This window comes from Falco naumanni, chromosome 15 (assembly GCF_017639655.2).
Source record: "Falco naumanni isolate bFalNau1 chromosome 15, bFalNau1.pat, whole genome shotgun sequence".
Classification (NCBI taxonomy): Eukaryota; Metazoa; Chordata; class Aves; order Falconiformes; family Falconidae; genus Falco; species Falco naumanni.
In genome coordinates this window covers 9,476,451-9,489,599 of record NC_054068.1, presented here as the reverse complement: position 1 = coordinate 9,489,599, position 13,149 = coordinate 9,476,451, and the positions used below count along the sequence as shown (strand labels likewise).

At 39.6% G+C, this 13,149-nt stretch overlaps 1 protein-coding gene across 2 annotated transcripts in view; it reads left to right on the top strand.

The window, feature by feature from the left end:
* The window catches only part of CDH11 (cadherin 11), an 81,966-nt gene extending 77,159 nt beyond the window's left edge, over positions 1 to 4,807 (top strand). For both annotated transcript variants that reach the window (XM_040615470.1, XM_040615471.1), the window contains exons 13-14: positions 651 to 902; positions 1,904 to 4,807. In XM_040615470.1, the coding sequence (XP_040471404.1) occupies positions 651 to 902; positions 1,904 to 2,400 (749 nt within the window). In that variant the 3' untranslated portion in view covers positions 2,401 to 4,807. The remainder of the gene's footprint in view (positions 1 to 650; positions 903 to 1,903) is intronic.
* The last annotated feature ends 8,342 nt before the right edge of the window (positions 4,808 to 13,149 follow it).

Sequence of the window (13,149 nt, the reverse complement as noted above, 5' to 3'; positions counted from 1 at the left end):
GCCCAGACACACTGTGCCTGCACGATCGAGCTTTCTGAGTAACACAGGGTCTGATAAAATACTGCTTATGTTAGCGTTACAGAAAGAGGTCGACACTGAGGCTCAGATCTGCTAATACACAGCAAATATTGGCTTCATTTGGGTGGGAGTCTTGTTAACACAGACCATTTTTGTACAGATTTCTGCCTGCCATTCCTGTGGGTCTGACACCACGAACTATAAATCAGAGAGAGTTGTTGTTTTTTTTTCCCCCTCCACTGAAGGCTTTAATTCTGGAAAAAGACTAGAACCAGCCCAAAGAGCAACACCAAGGCTAAGTCATGATGGTAGTTGATGAATCTTTTGAGTTTCCCAGAAAGTTACTGGAGTGCCAGAAGGAGGTACTAACAGAGAAATTTTGTGTTCCTTGTGTTGCCCTCATCACCCTAAAATAACTAAAGTTGAGCGTGGTACTATATGAATGAAAGGCTATACTGTGATTGCTCTGGGGTCATTAGGAAGGTGATACTTTGTACTGCTCCATTATACAAATAATGCTAAGGCATCTGAAAATCCAGAGCTGTTGCAGCAAGATAGATTTTTTTATATATATGTTTAATAAGAGGATGACTTTGCGGAAAAAATAATGAAGACTGTCTCTCTTTAAACAGATAACACAGCAAGCGTTCTTGTTAGACGTGAAGGATTTAGTCGCCAAAAGCAAGATTTATACCTTCTTCCTATTGTAATAAGCGATGGTGGAGTCCCCCCTATGAGCAGCACCAACACCCTCACCATTCGGGTCTGCGCCTGTGACAGCAATGGCTCCTTGCTCTCCTGCAATGCAGAAGCCTACATCCTCAATGCTGGATTAAGCACCGGAGCTTTAATTGCCATCCTTGCTTGCATTGTGATTTTGTTAGGTAAGAAAGTTCTTTACTCATTACTTTTCTGTACTTGTTTGTGTTTAAAAAAAATTAACCTTGCCTTTGGCTCCAAGATGGAGAAGCAAATCTTAATTCCTTAGCTTTTATTTTTATAGGAGTTACTAATCTGCCTAGCTGAAATGCAGTATGTGATAACTGCAATAGCAGACACCAATGAATTTGTCTAGGTGTGCTCAGAGAATGTCCTTTTGTGGCCTAATATCAGTTAATCAGGGACACTGTTTAAAGGAGGTCGTGACACAGAGTTTTAAGTTTTGTGATCTTCCCTGGATGACAAGTTCCTTATTGAGGTCAGCCAGGATTAACGGCTCCTACCAGCTATTTCCCTCTGACTCCTCTTGTGTTGAGGACAAATGATTGGCTCTAAAGACTGGCTTTTAAGAAAGTGCTGTAAAGCATTTGCTGATTATTTGAAAATACACAAAATGTTTTATTTTGCCCATAGGAATTTATAGTCTTTCTTTTCTTATGTATTTTAAAGTTATTTTATAGAAATTTGAAATGAGAAGGAACACAGCAACAAAGACATCTGTTTTGAGGTTGCTGAAGAAAAATTCCGTTTTTGTGGAAATGAGACATAGAATTAGAGTTAAGCTTTGAGCGTACAAGAGAGAATAAAGTTTCATCTTTGTTTTGTTGCAGATATACACATGACTGGGCTGCCCAAAGGCAGTGTCATAGTGTTCATGCAGCGCTGGGGGCCCACAAATGCTTTTGTTGAATTAGTCTTGCAATAATGAGCAATTAGTAAGAGCGATGGTATTCAGCCCAAATAGAAACCTCCAAATCTGTATGTTCAGTTCCGCGTACAAACACCAGTGCTTTTACCTGGCTAGGTATGCTAAAAATGCAGATGTTTGCAAAAACACATGATGAAGCACAGCACAAAAGCTGAGGTTTCAGTGAATGCGATAAGCTGTTTATAAAGGAGCTACTGTCTAAGAGCGCAGTCTAACTTGCTTTTTTCCCCCCTGTAGTTATTGTAGTGTTGTTTGTAACACTGAAAAGGCAGAAAAAAGAACCTCTGATTGTTTTCGAAGAAGAAGATGTCCGAGAGAACATTATTACTTATGACGACGAAGGTGGAGGAGAAGAAGATACTGAAGCTTTTGACATAGCTACGTTGCAGAACCCTGATGGCATCAATGGATTTATTCCTCGTAAAGACATAAAACCCGAGTATCAGTATATGCCAAGACCAGGGCTTCGGCCAGCTCCTAATAGTGTTGATGTTGATGATTTCATCAACACCCGAATACAAGAGGCTGATAATGATCCGACTGCTCCTCCTTATGACTCTATTCAGATCTATGGCTATGAAGGAAGAGGCTCAGTGGCTGGTTCACTTAGCTCCTTAGAGTCAGCAACAACAGATTCTGATTTGGACTACGACTATCTACAAAATTGGGGACCTCGATTTAAGAAACTTGCAGACTTGTATGGCTCCAAAGACACTTTCGATGATGATTCTTAACAATAAAGTTTAAGATTTGGCCTTAAGAACTGTGTCCAATGTTCTGAAGAATCCAGAAGAAATGTAAGCAGGTATTTTTTTAAAAATCAAGAAAAATCTCATTTAAACATTTAAGTTTGACAGAGAGGATTCCTTTGATAAAAAAGGACATAAAAGTGGTAAATACTGTGAAGTACCTTTTCCTACAAAAGGCAAATATAGAAGTTGGCTGCCAACTTCACTAAAGGAAAAAACCCACTTAAGAAATACAAAATATTTAAATGAAGGAAAATGCTAAACGTGAACCTACAAATAAGGGAAATCTTTTATGTATTGTGAACATCTAAATCTTTTATGTCAAAGAAGCTTCCACAAATTAGAAAAGATAACAGTTCTGAGCTGTAATTTCGCCTTAAACTATGGACACTCTATATGGTAGTGCATTTTTAAACTTGAAATATATAATATTCAGCCAGCTTAAACCCATATGATGTATGTACAGTACAATGTACAATTATTATGTCTCTTGAGCATCAAACTTGTTACTGCTGATTCTTGTAAATCTTTTTGCTTATACTTTCATCTTGAACTAATACGTGCCAGATATAAAAACTCTGTCTTGTTGCGGTGGGAGGCGCCCTATTTCTATGTCATTTTTAATGTATCTATTTGTACAATTTTAAAATTCTTATTTTAGTATACATACAAATATCAGTATTCTGACATGTAAGAAATGTTACAACATCACACTTATATTTTATGAACATTGTACTGTTGCTTTAATATGTGCTTCAATATAAGAAGCAGACTTTGAAATAAACTGATCCTTTTTTAATTCTTGTTCTGGTTATTAAGCATATAAGGAAAAACATAGTGTTTCTAATGTCCCATTTATAGTTCTGACTAATTTACTACAATTGTGACCTTTTAATAGCCTTATTTATTATGTGTTTGTAGTTGGTTTGTTGCCTTGTTAAGTGATTATTTAAAAATCAAGTACATTTTACAAATGTTTTTTAGATTAAAAAAAAATGTAATGTCTGGTGAACATTTTGTACCCTCTATCTACAGCTTGTGGCTGCTCCCAGAACACAGTAATAATCTGCATATAATACTACTGTGTTTTCTGGATAAAATTAAGTGTAACACTTTTCAGTATTTCCCATGTAATATGCATTTATCTTATATCTTAGAAATTCCAGAGGTTTCAGAAATGACTTTGTAAGTGGACAGGAGTATTCTGTACTTACAATTTACTCCAGGCTTGTGAATTTCCGTATCTGTGCTAAGCTTCTGCGGGTTCTAGAGACTTAAATCTGACCCAGTTTAGCTATAAGTTCCCTAAAGATTATTCTACCTGACAATTACCTTACCTGAGTAGTAATTAAGATTCTGGCACTTTTTTTTTTTTTCTTTTGATTTTTTTTTTTTCCATTTACTGCAGTAGAATAGCATCGTCTACTGATAGGAAGGCATTTTAATTTGTGATGGCAGAAATACAGAGTGCTTTCAGAGTTGTTCTTTGTAATGTATGTTTTTAATCGAAAAATGATCTATAACTTTTTATATTAGTTCAGAATGAGCAAGGGATTGGAATATGTTCTGCGCATCAACATTTTCAGCAGCTGTGTACAGCTGTACTTCTGCTAAATTTAATATAGTTTGCTGTTTAGGGTCAGAGATCAGCAGCTGCAATATGGGAAGAGGCAATAAATAGAAATGATATACATTTTTCTACCGTTCATTTTACAGACCCTGTCCTTCATTTGCAGTCAGATACCAAACTGCTCGATCTGAGAGGAAATCTGGTCTGTTGGTGTATTGCTTTTCTGAAGACCCCCCATATATGTAGTTAGATTAAAATTTAACTTGTTAAAATTATGAATGATGTTTCAGCTCTATATTCATAACATATTCACTTGTCCCATTATATCCCTATGTTTTATAAGGCAGAGTTTGCTAAATCAGCAGATTTGCTCTACAATGTTTATTGTAATATTTCACCTTATTATAGCTGTATGCATTCTATATAATTCTATAGTTTATTATTAACTTGGTTCAAATTTCTTTGGTTGTTGATTTTTCTCTGTTTATAATCCAAAGAATATTTTGCTAGATTTGCACATTTCTCCATTATAAATTTAAATAAACATTAAAAAATGAAATGAGTATCAATTTACAAATTAACAGATTGAAATAAAGCTAAAAAAGCCATTTGTAGGACTCCATCCTCATTGATGCTATCTGGGTTTATTTCACTTTTGAGCAAGTTTTAGCATTAATAACTGCATTTTCTACATTTTTATGTTTAATTTTTAAGAAGGACATTGTCGACTACATTTTTTAATAGTTTTAAATGCTTTGAGTTTTAGTCTCTATTGTTTGTAGCACTCTCATAGATGCTTGGAAATAAATTTTCTTTCCCTGCTGGTTTTGTCCTTTTTCATTTGATTATTTTTCCCCTTCCCAGTGACTATGCAATTATCATACTGCTTTATTAAGTTAGTCTTGCTAATCTCAGCCAACACTACCGCTGAAATGCTGGGAATTATACTCATTACGTATCATCTGCAACACCCCAAATGAACAGCGTGTTTTGGCACCACGACAGGACATTTATTTGTGTTAAACTTCACAGCAGTGGTCACCGGAGTCTCAGGCTTATAATCTGAGAGCGTAAAAACCAGCCCAGCAGCGCTGGGTTAGTCCCTGACACAAATCAGAAAGGACTGTGGGCTGGGGCTGTAGTTCCTTGCGGTGATCCCAGGGATCTGAGCAGCCTGAGAAGGGATTTACTTGCCTGAATTACTTTAGCACAGGCGCTCGCACTCTTCCCGACTGAGCTCAGGGAAGGACCGAGCCTCGTGTCCATGGAAGGCAACGGAAAGATTAATTACAACTTCAGTGGGTTTGGAGACAAACCCTAATTAAAAGGAGGATTGTTACGAGTGAGCCAGGTAGGTAAGGGACAGAAGCAAGTGCAGGTGATGTTTTGGCCTCTCCTTTCCTTCTTGTGAGTCCTGCCTGAGGCATCATTTGGCAGGGGGACACAACAAAACCCCCCCAAATACCCTCAGTAACAGGCAGTGTGACACTACCAGAAGTGATGTTTGTTCTGCGAACTGAGCACATGCATGTGCTCCTGTTGACAAAAACACAGAGCTCCTTGTCTAGCTGCTTATTACCAGGAGCATTTGCATCTGACACGCTCCCCGTCTCACGTATATCCACCATGCGTTTGTACACAATTCCTCTCATCACCGGCAAGAAGCAATTAGGTATGCAAGTTCAGCTCTGGTTGCTAAGGGAACTCTCAAAACTTACATTGATATGGAAGAAGAGGGTTTGTTTGGGATATTTTAGATTGCCTCTGTCATGTTCTTGCCATTATGTCAAGCGGTTTTTGATACCATGTCAAGGGGTACAAGCTTGCCACCAACATTTAGGTAATCCTGTGCGAGATCACGCCTCAGAAACTGATACGACCACAGATGAGAACATCTAAGTAATTTGCATGTTTTCTTGGCTCCATATCATTGACTGACTGACAAAATAAAATGCTGAATTTTACCATGTTGGAGCTGATAAGCTTGCAGAAGCAGCGAAGAATAAGAATTTAAATCAGGCTCACAAAGAGGCAGCCTTAGCTTTATGGGAACCAAAAGCCTGGAATACTTTTATGTCTTCCCCACCCAGCAGAATTCTCAGAATTCCACGTTCTCATTGAGTACCTCAATAACAAACAATCGAGGTAGGCTCTGTGCAGGCTTCCACTTTGGTGGCTGATCAAGGCACTGAGCTACTGAAAAGCTGAACAATCAGCACCAGAACCATATTTTTAAAAAGAGAGAGAACAGAAGGGAGAGAGAAAGAGAGTAAAAAAGAATGGCTTGTGAAGTAATGCATGAGCTTGTCAGAATTAGTTAGATGCCAGTCTCTGGAGGTTTGCTATTGCTTTCACTAATTTGGGCTGAGACTGGAGATCAACAGGTTTGACCCAGTTCCAGGTCAGTGAACTGGACCAGGCAGGCTAGTGAATAAAGTTTTCCATTATTTAATATCACTAATCTCAGCATTTGATAAGGAAGGCTGTTTCAAATCCTTGACTGACCAGGCTGGGTTGACTATGAATACCCAAGTCACAAGCAGAACAATTTTCACCAACCCCGATTTGTAGATTCATAGTCATTTGAAAATCATGCTGCTTGTAGCTCCATACAACGACCTGGGCCTTGCCTGCACACCAGCTTTAGCTCAGTATTTGTTACTCCCTCCCTTAGTACCTGCAAACTGTTTCCCAGATTAGGTCTCATGCCTTCTCACAGCAGAGGGAGCACGGAAGCTGCAACCTGACGCACAGATAGCGGCTTTGCACATATGACACCATAACTTCACATGTGCATACACACACTGGTTGTTGCCCATTGTACATTGGATGTACATGAGAAGTACATCCAAGACCTCCTACCTCCTGGGCAGAGGTGGTGGCTGTGCCTAACAGGGGCAAGTGTTTACACATGTAGGGGTTTCTGCAGGGTACACGGAGCATTTCAGGTTTCTCCATGGAAAGAAAGAAAACACATATGCCCAAAGAGGGGGAGACCTGCTTGAACTGTGTGTGGCTTTACAAAGACCTCTTCCCAGGTCAGAGAAGTGCCCTTTTCAAGAGTCTTTCAGACTTTCTGTTGGAATTTGCATTCTATAAATAATTAAATGTTAAATGGGGAGGGGAATTGAACCTGAGATTATCAAAGTCCTTGTGAGGGCTCTAACTGCCAAACTCAAAAACTGATTTATATTTTCTATTTTAAGTTGTATTTGTTTAATCCATTTGTGGTTGCTTATAACTGCATCAAAAACCAGCCGAAGCACCAGCCAGGCTGATGGGCAATGCACTCCATGGCTGGGGCAGGGGAAGCTGCTTTGGAGTGACAAATTCATAGCTGGTATGGATGGGGAGTAAAACATCATCTGCTAAACCACACTGCCAGGAGGTGAGAAGGAGTAAACACATCTGTCATTTGCTGCATTTCTTTTTATGTTTATAAAATCAGGACAGATATGTAATTACTTACCTTTCTAAGTCTAGGAGAAGACGTCTGGTTTATCTTGAGTCCTCTTGGCTAGGGCTGTTGGTTAGGCTCTTGATTGTAGGGATGCTCTTTTAAAAGAAAGAGAAAAGCTTAATATTTTAAAATCTAGAAAGAAAAAAAAATGATTTTAAAAGACTTTTAAAGCTATCCCCAAATTTTAAAACATGCCTAACATTTCTGGTGGTTAGTGAAAGAGACTTAAACTTTGTGACTGCTTTGGACTGAAGTTACTGACTGCTTTCCTTTTTTTAAAATTAAATATGGTTTTCACTTTTTTTTATTGACCAAATCCATATGCTGTTCTCCAGGCCTTTTTGCAAGTGAAGGGTTTATTTTGTTGTTGTTGTCTTCTTTTCCAACCTAAACGATTCCACGAATCCATGACTCATTACTTTGGCTGCCAAGGCAAATTTCCTCCAGCTCTAGCACCAGCAGGCCTTGCAGACATACCACTCCACTCACAAAGCTGCTTTATAAATATGAAGCACTTCTGTATTGTTCTTTATGATATATGGAGGTCTTAAGGGGCCCAGGAGTGTGTGTGGCTTTTTTTTGTTTGTTTTGGAGCTGTAATGCTTTCACTTTCACGACTATAAAATTGCTTTTCCATGCTTGCACGCTGTGCTCATTGCCCTATCTCTGGGTGGTAAGGAGCAATTTTTCAGGGAGTAATATACTCCCTCATACTTGGCAGGGTGTCTTTGGAAAGCTCCATTGTTCCTCTGTCGCCAAAGATGGCCTTCTTTCCAGGAGACTATTCTCCCTGCTGCAGCCTGAGCTCATATTTTCCTTCTTATTAGCACACTGAAGAAAGTCATCATTAATCAAATGCAAGCACATTTAGCAAAGTTCAATGTGTATGAAAAATTTATGTCAACCTTTAGGCTCTATGACAGCCCCAAGGCTTCACTTAATAAGTTCTATAATGACTTACTGTTAATGGCCGATTCACATTATCTCTTTGAGGTCTATTGGGCCTTTCAGTAACATTTTTTATTATTGATTATGGAGCTGTTGTACCTTATCAAGACATATAAGCAAAACTGTTGTTTATGTTCTTTGCTTTCTAAAATGGAAAGTTGGATGCTTTAAACTGTAAAAACTCCCAGAACATCATTTTCACCCATGTTAATTTACGTGGCTCTAGGACATTACAATAGTGAATGAAAAAGTAGCTATTTGTGGGGGTCTGGCAGAAGCTTTTGGAAATTACTAGAAATTTGACATATCTTGTCCATTGATTTAGCAGAAATCTACACTTCAAAAACTGTCATCATCCAACCATCTATCACCCTTGCTAACAGTCTCAGAAGAGGTCAAAGACAGAATGGCTGACTGCCCTAGCTTCTGCAATTTTGGTCGCTAATGAATCATATTTAAGCTCAGACATTTAATTTCTTTCAGAATTCTTTCTGGGGAAAATAATTATAAAATTCAAAAGGGAAAGGTTTCTGACAGCTGAGCACTGCCTATTCCTGTGGCTTTACAAAATGGTCCAGCAAATGCTTTTCACTAAACACAATCTCTTAAGATGGCTCAGTACTCAGAATTGTATTATTTTCTAAAGCCTAGATCTTGTATACACTTACTATTTAGCACGTTGACAATGTTTATTACTGTGAATAAATAGTAGCACACATAATAGTAAGTATAATGTGGTAACACTACTGTAATCTAAGTGATCCCACACTACTGGAAGCTAATGTCTCTCACTGTGTTGAAACATCGTTAAATGAAAGAATATGAACACTTTATATGCCTACACATACTGCTACTCCACTGCAGACTACTCTGAAGTGCCGGGTGTCATGTAAAATTCCTTTCATGAAGAAAAAGTCCTCCAATAACACGTAAGCATCCCACTAAGAATCACTAAAATGGCATTTTTTTTTTGTCATGGCCACCCAAAGAGAACTGATTGTATGTTTCATTCATGTAAGTAATAATATGCAACTGTAGTAAAGGAAAAAATATAGAAGACGAAAGTAAATAAAGCCATAGGACTTGCTTTAAAACGTTCTGAAAAAGCAAGAAGACAACAGCAGGAATTCATTGTATTGAGAGATACTGTAAATCACCAGCCAGGTCAGCACCTACTATTGAGCCACTATAACACATAGATCAAAATCGAAGTCTGTCTTCCTTGCTGTCCCCTCCTCCCCTTTCCCGTCTTGCTCACAAAACTAAACTTTCTCCAAGTGCGGAGATGATGCAAGGTCAGAAGCCACCTTACTGAACACACCAGCACCCAGAACACAGATCAGAGGCATTTTATCTGTTGGGTTTTTTGTTTGTTTTTTTTTTTTGTTGTTGCTGTTGTTTTTGTGGTTTGTTGTGGGTTTTTTTGTTTGGATTTTTTGTATGTGCCCAATGGTGCACTGTAAAATCACTTAATGCTAACTGGATCGATTCATAGATACATGGCATGGCTTTTGCACTACCATCTTCATGCTTCTGATGCTGGCCCAGCAGCCCGGTAGAAGTGGACAAGTACATTCAGAAATCTGCTGGCTGCTTTTCAAGTGAGATCACAGTATAAACAAGCTATTTATCACCAGACTCTTTAAAGAATTAAAAGCTGTGCATAACCCTGAATATTCCAAGGAGACTATTGCTGGTAAACTGCTCTCAGCCATAGCGGATAATCAGAAACTTTAGCAAAAAAGCTTTGCTATTAACTCTGCTACAAAATAAAGAGGGCATCTGTACTTGACTGTAATAAAAAGCTAGTGCAAAATGTCTGCATGATACTAACAGAGACCAGAGTTTTAATGAGAGCTGGGAAAAAAAGAATGACTAGAATTTCTGAATGTTTATTTGCCCTTGGTGGATTATGAGATGATATGAAAGTCCCTGCTTTTTTTAGTCCAGAGGTCAGTATGGAGTTGTGCTAATGAAAGTGCATTAGACTCCCACTGCACCTATAAAATTCAGAACCCAAACTAACCCTTCCAGTGCTGTACATGAAGCCACGTGCTGGCAATTCACTGCAGAACGGCCTCTTCCCATCACGCCCGCCCGAGGTGAGCCAGATTTCAGCAGTCAGCTCTTCTGTTTACTTGGCACCACACAGGTGACTGCAAAAACCTGTCTCCAAGAGCCTGGACTGCGTCCTTTCTTGTGACCTCCCTCACAAGCCTCAGGCGTTATCATTCTTTGCTACCAATTTATGTTGGCTGCAAAGTCTAAGGGCAAAATTTATGAGCTATTCCCGGGAGTCACAAGCTGGAATAGTCGCTGATGGAGGGGGAATTCAGGGCTCACTGCCCAGCGCCGGGGCACCCAGGCTGTCCTGGGAGCAGCGTAGGTGTGCCAGCGGCAGAGATGCATCTGCCAGGAGAACAATGCACTGTGACCAAACCATCAAAACCCACCACCCCCGTGGCTAGGAAAACACTTTTCATTTTGGGGAGTCAGGAAACAGCTGAAGAGAAGCATTTCCAGGAACACTGCCTGTATGCAAAGGCCGGGCAGCAGCAGAGGGGCTGAAGCAGAGGCAGCAGGGGGAGGAGGAGGTTCACCTTCAACCACCCTGGCCCCCCTGTGCTTCCTTCACTATCTGTCTTGAAAACCATTTCAGGGAAGAGTGGGAAAAGATTCAAGCAAACTATTTTGTGGCTGATTAGTAAAATGTCACATAGGGAGAGAAACAGAAGTCTACAAGACAGGCAAGATAATCTGAGCATGAACGAAGGTGTAAAAGGGATTCGGTTCTCAATTCTCTCCTCAGCCCCCATTCCCCAGCCAGCACTTTGGTTGCATTGCCCTGACGGAGGTCTGACACCGAAGCATGGACAGGGAAGACAAATCAATGCAGGCAACAAGTTTGCTTCTGTGCTAGTAGGAATAGGGCTGCTCCGATGCCCTGCAGATCTGTTGGGGGTGCAACTTTTTAAAGAAAAAAGATCACTACTGACATCAAACATAACCCTGCAGCTCTTAAAATCACTTTCTCTCATAACCCCATTGATCTTTAAGAATAGTGACAGACCCCTAGAAAACTTTCATCTGTTCTCTGCTGGGTCGCTTTAGCATCACATCACGTTCTGGGAATCCCCTGTTGGATTAGTACATCTCCGCTGTCATAGTGCTGAGGGAGTCAGAGCAGAACATTGCTGCAAAGCACGGGGTAGCCTTTAAGTGCTCCGCTCACCAAAGCTTCCTTCTTCACAGCTGAACAGCAGTGAAGCAGGGTGTCCAGCAGGTACAAGGCTACTGCACTTAATGGGCCAAACTAAGAGTTATTTATCTGCCAAAGAGCCTCTGTTGCTTTCTCAGAAAATTCAGAATTAGTCATTGTCTGTCGTTTCAAATCACATCATCATTTAAAGTCAGAAGACTTCATTGTTTGCATTGCTTTATTAGACCTGATTTCTGACACATGAACTCCTTTCCTTGAGGTTTCTCCAAGCACACTTCAGCACACTTGTTTTACTCTATTCCTGCTACTCACAAGGAAGACTACATGCTCGATTTGGCGTCTGGTTTTTGTTGTTGTTTTCTTTCTTGGTATTATTTAGAGTACATTTAAAACGTGTTCTGCTTGCCACCCTGAGTACTCTATTAATATCCTTGCCACAAGCATCCAGAACTCAGCGTATTACTCTCCGTCAAGAAAATTTAGGGATGATTTCAGTTAAAGATCAGTGTTGCCATGGAGGAGCAGAATATCACTCTGGTCAGTTTAATGAATAAATAAGGTGAATACTAATTCATTGCTCACTTCCACAGGTCCTTCTGGTTCACTTGCAGAGGCTACAAGGAGCACAGATATTGCCTAAGCAATAAGGGCAGTTTGTAAAGTTTAGGGCCCATATTAATCACAAATAAGGTCAGAGGAATCACTAGGGTTATGCTAGGGAGAAAGGTGGCCATATGCAAATTTAATGCAGAATAGTCTCACCCTGCCAAAGAAAAGAGAAAGAAAAACACAGAGGGTTTTAGGCACTGCCAGTGCATATTATTCAACTTTCATTAGCTCTCCTAAGAACAAGCCAGAGAATTGAATTTGGATTCTTGCTGCAATGCTAAACCGCAGCCCATCTGTTTTCCATTCCCAACAATGGAGAGACCAAAATTTATGCAAAAAAATTTTGCTCTAGGATTCGAAGGTTTAAATAGCAGTTACCTCAAAATCTGGTGCATCGCCCCTCTTTCCGAGACGCATTTTAGAAGAGCGTTTTGTGTTCAGGCTTCTTACGCCTGTGTTTGAACACTGTTTGAAGTGAGTCAGGAGTTTTGCTTGACAAACGGTTGCTGTGATCCAAGGCCCATATGGCTTGTTTTGGAGTGTGTAAAGGTCATTGCTTCTGTTAATACAACTAGTACAAATACTTCCCTGCCATCTGACGATGTTCCTCCTCATTCAGATTGGCAGCCATTTCCCCCCCCACAATCTGGAATTTCCTTTCAATGTGGGTTGTTGAAGTGGAGATGATAACAGTTTTAAAATCAAAGGTTGAATGCTTCTGTTGAGTTATACTTGGAACCGACCATGTTCTGTACAGTGAGAACATCCCATATGGAAAGGACATATGTGTTGGATACAATAATACATAAATAGTGGATATAATTTTATGTAACCCTTATATTCTTCTAACAGTTACATATACTTCTGTAATAAGACAGGTGAAATAGATGACTTCACTACTGATATTTAAGTCCATATGTTGAAATC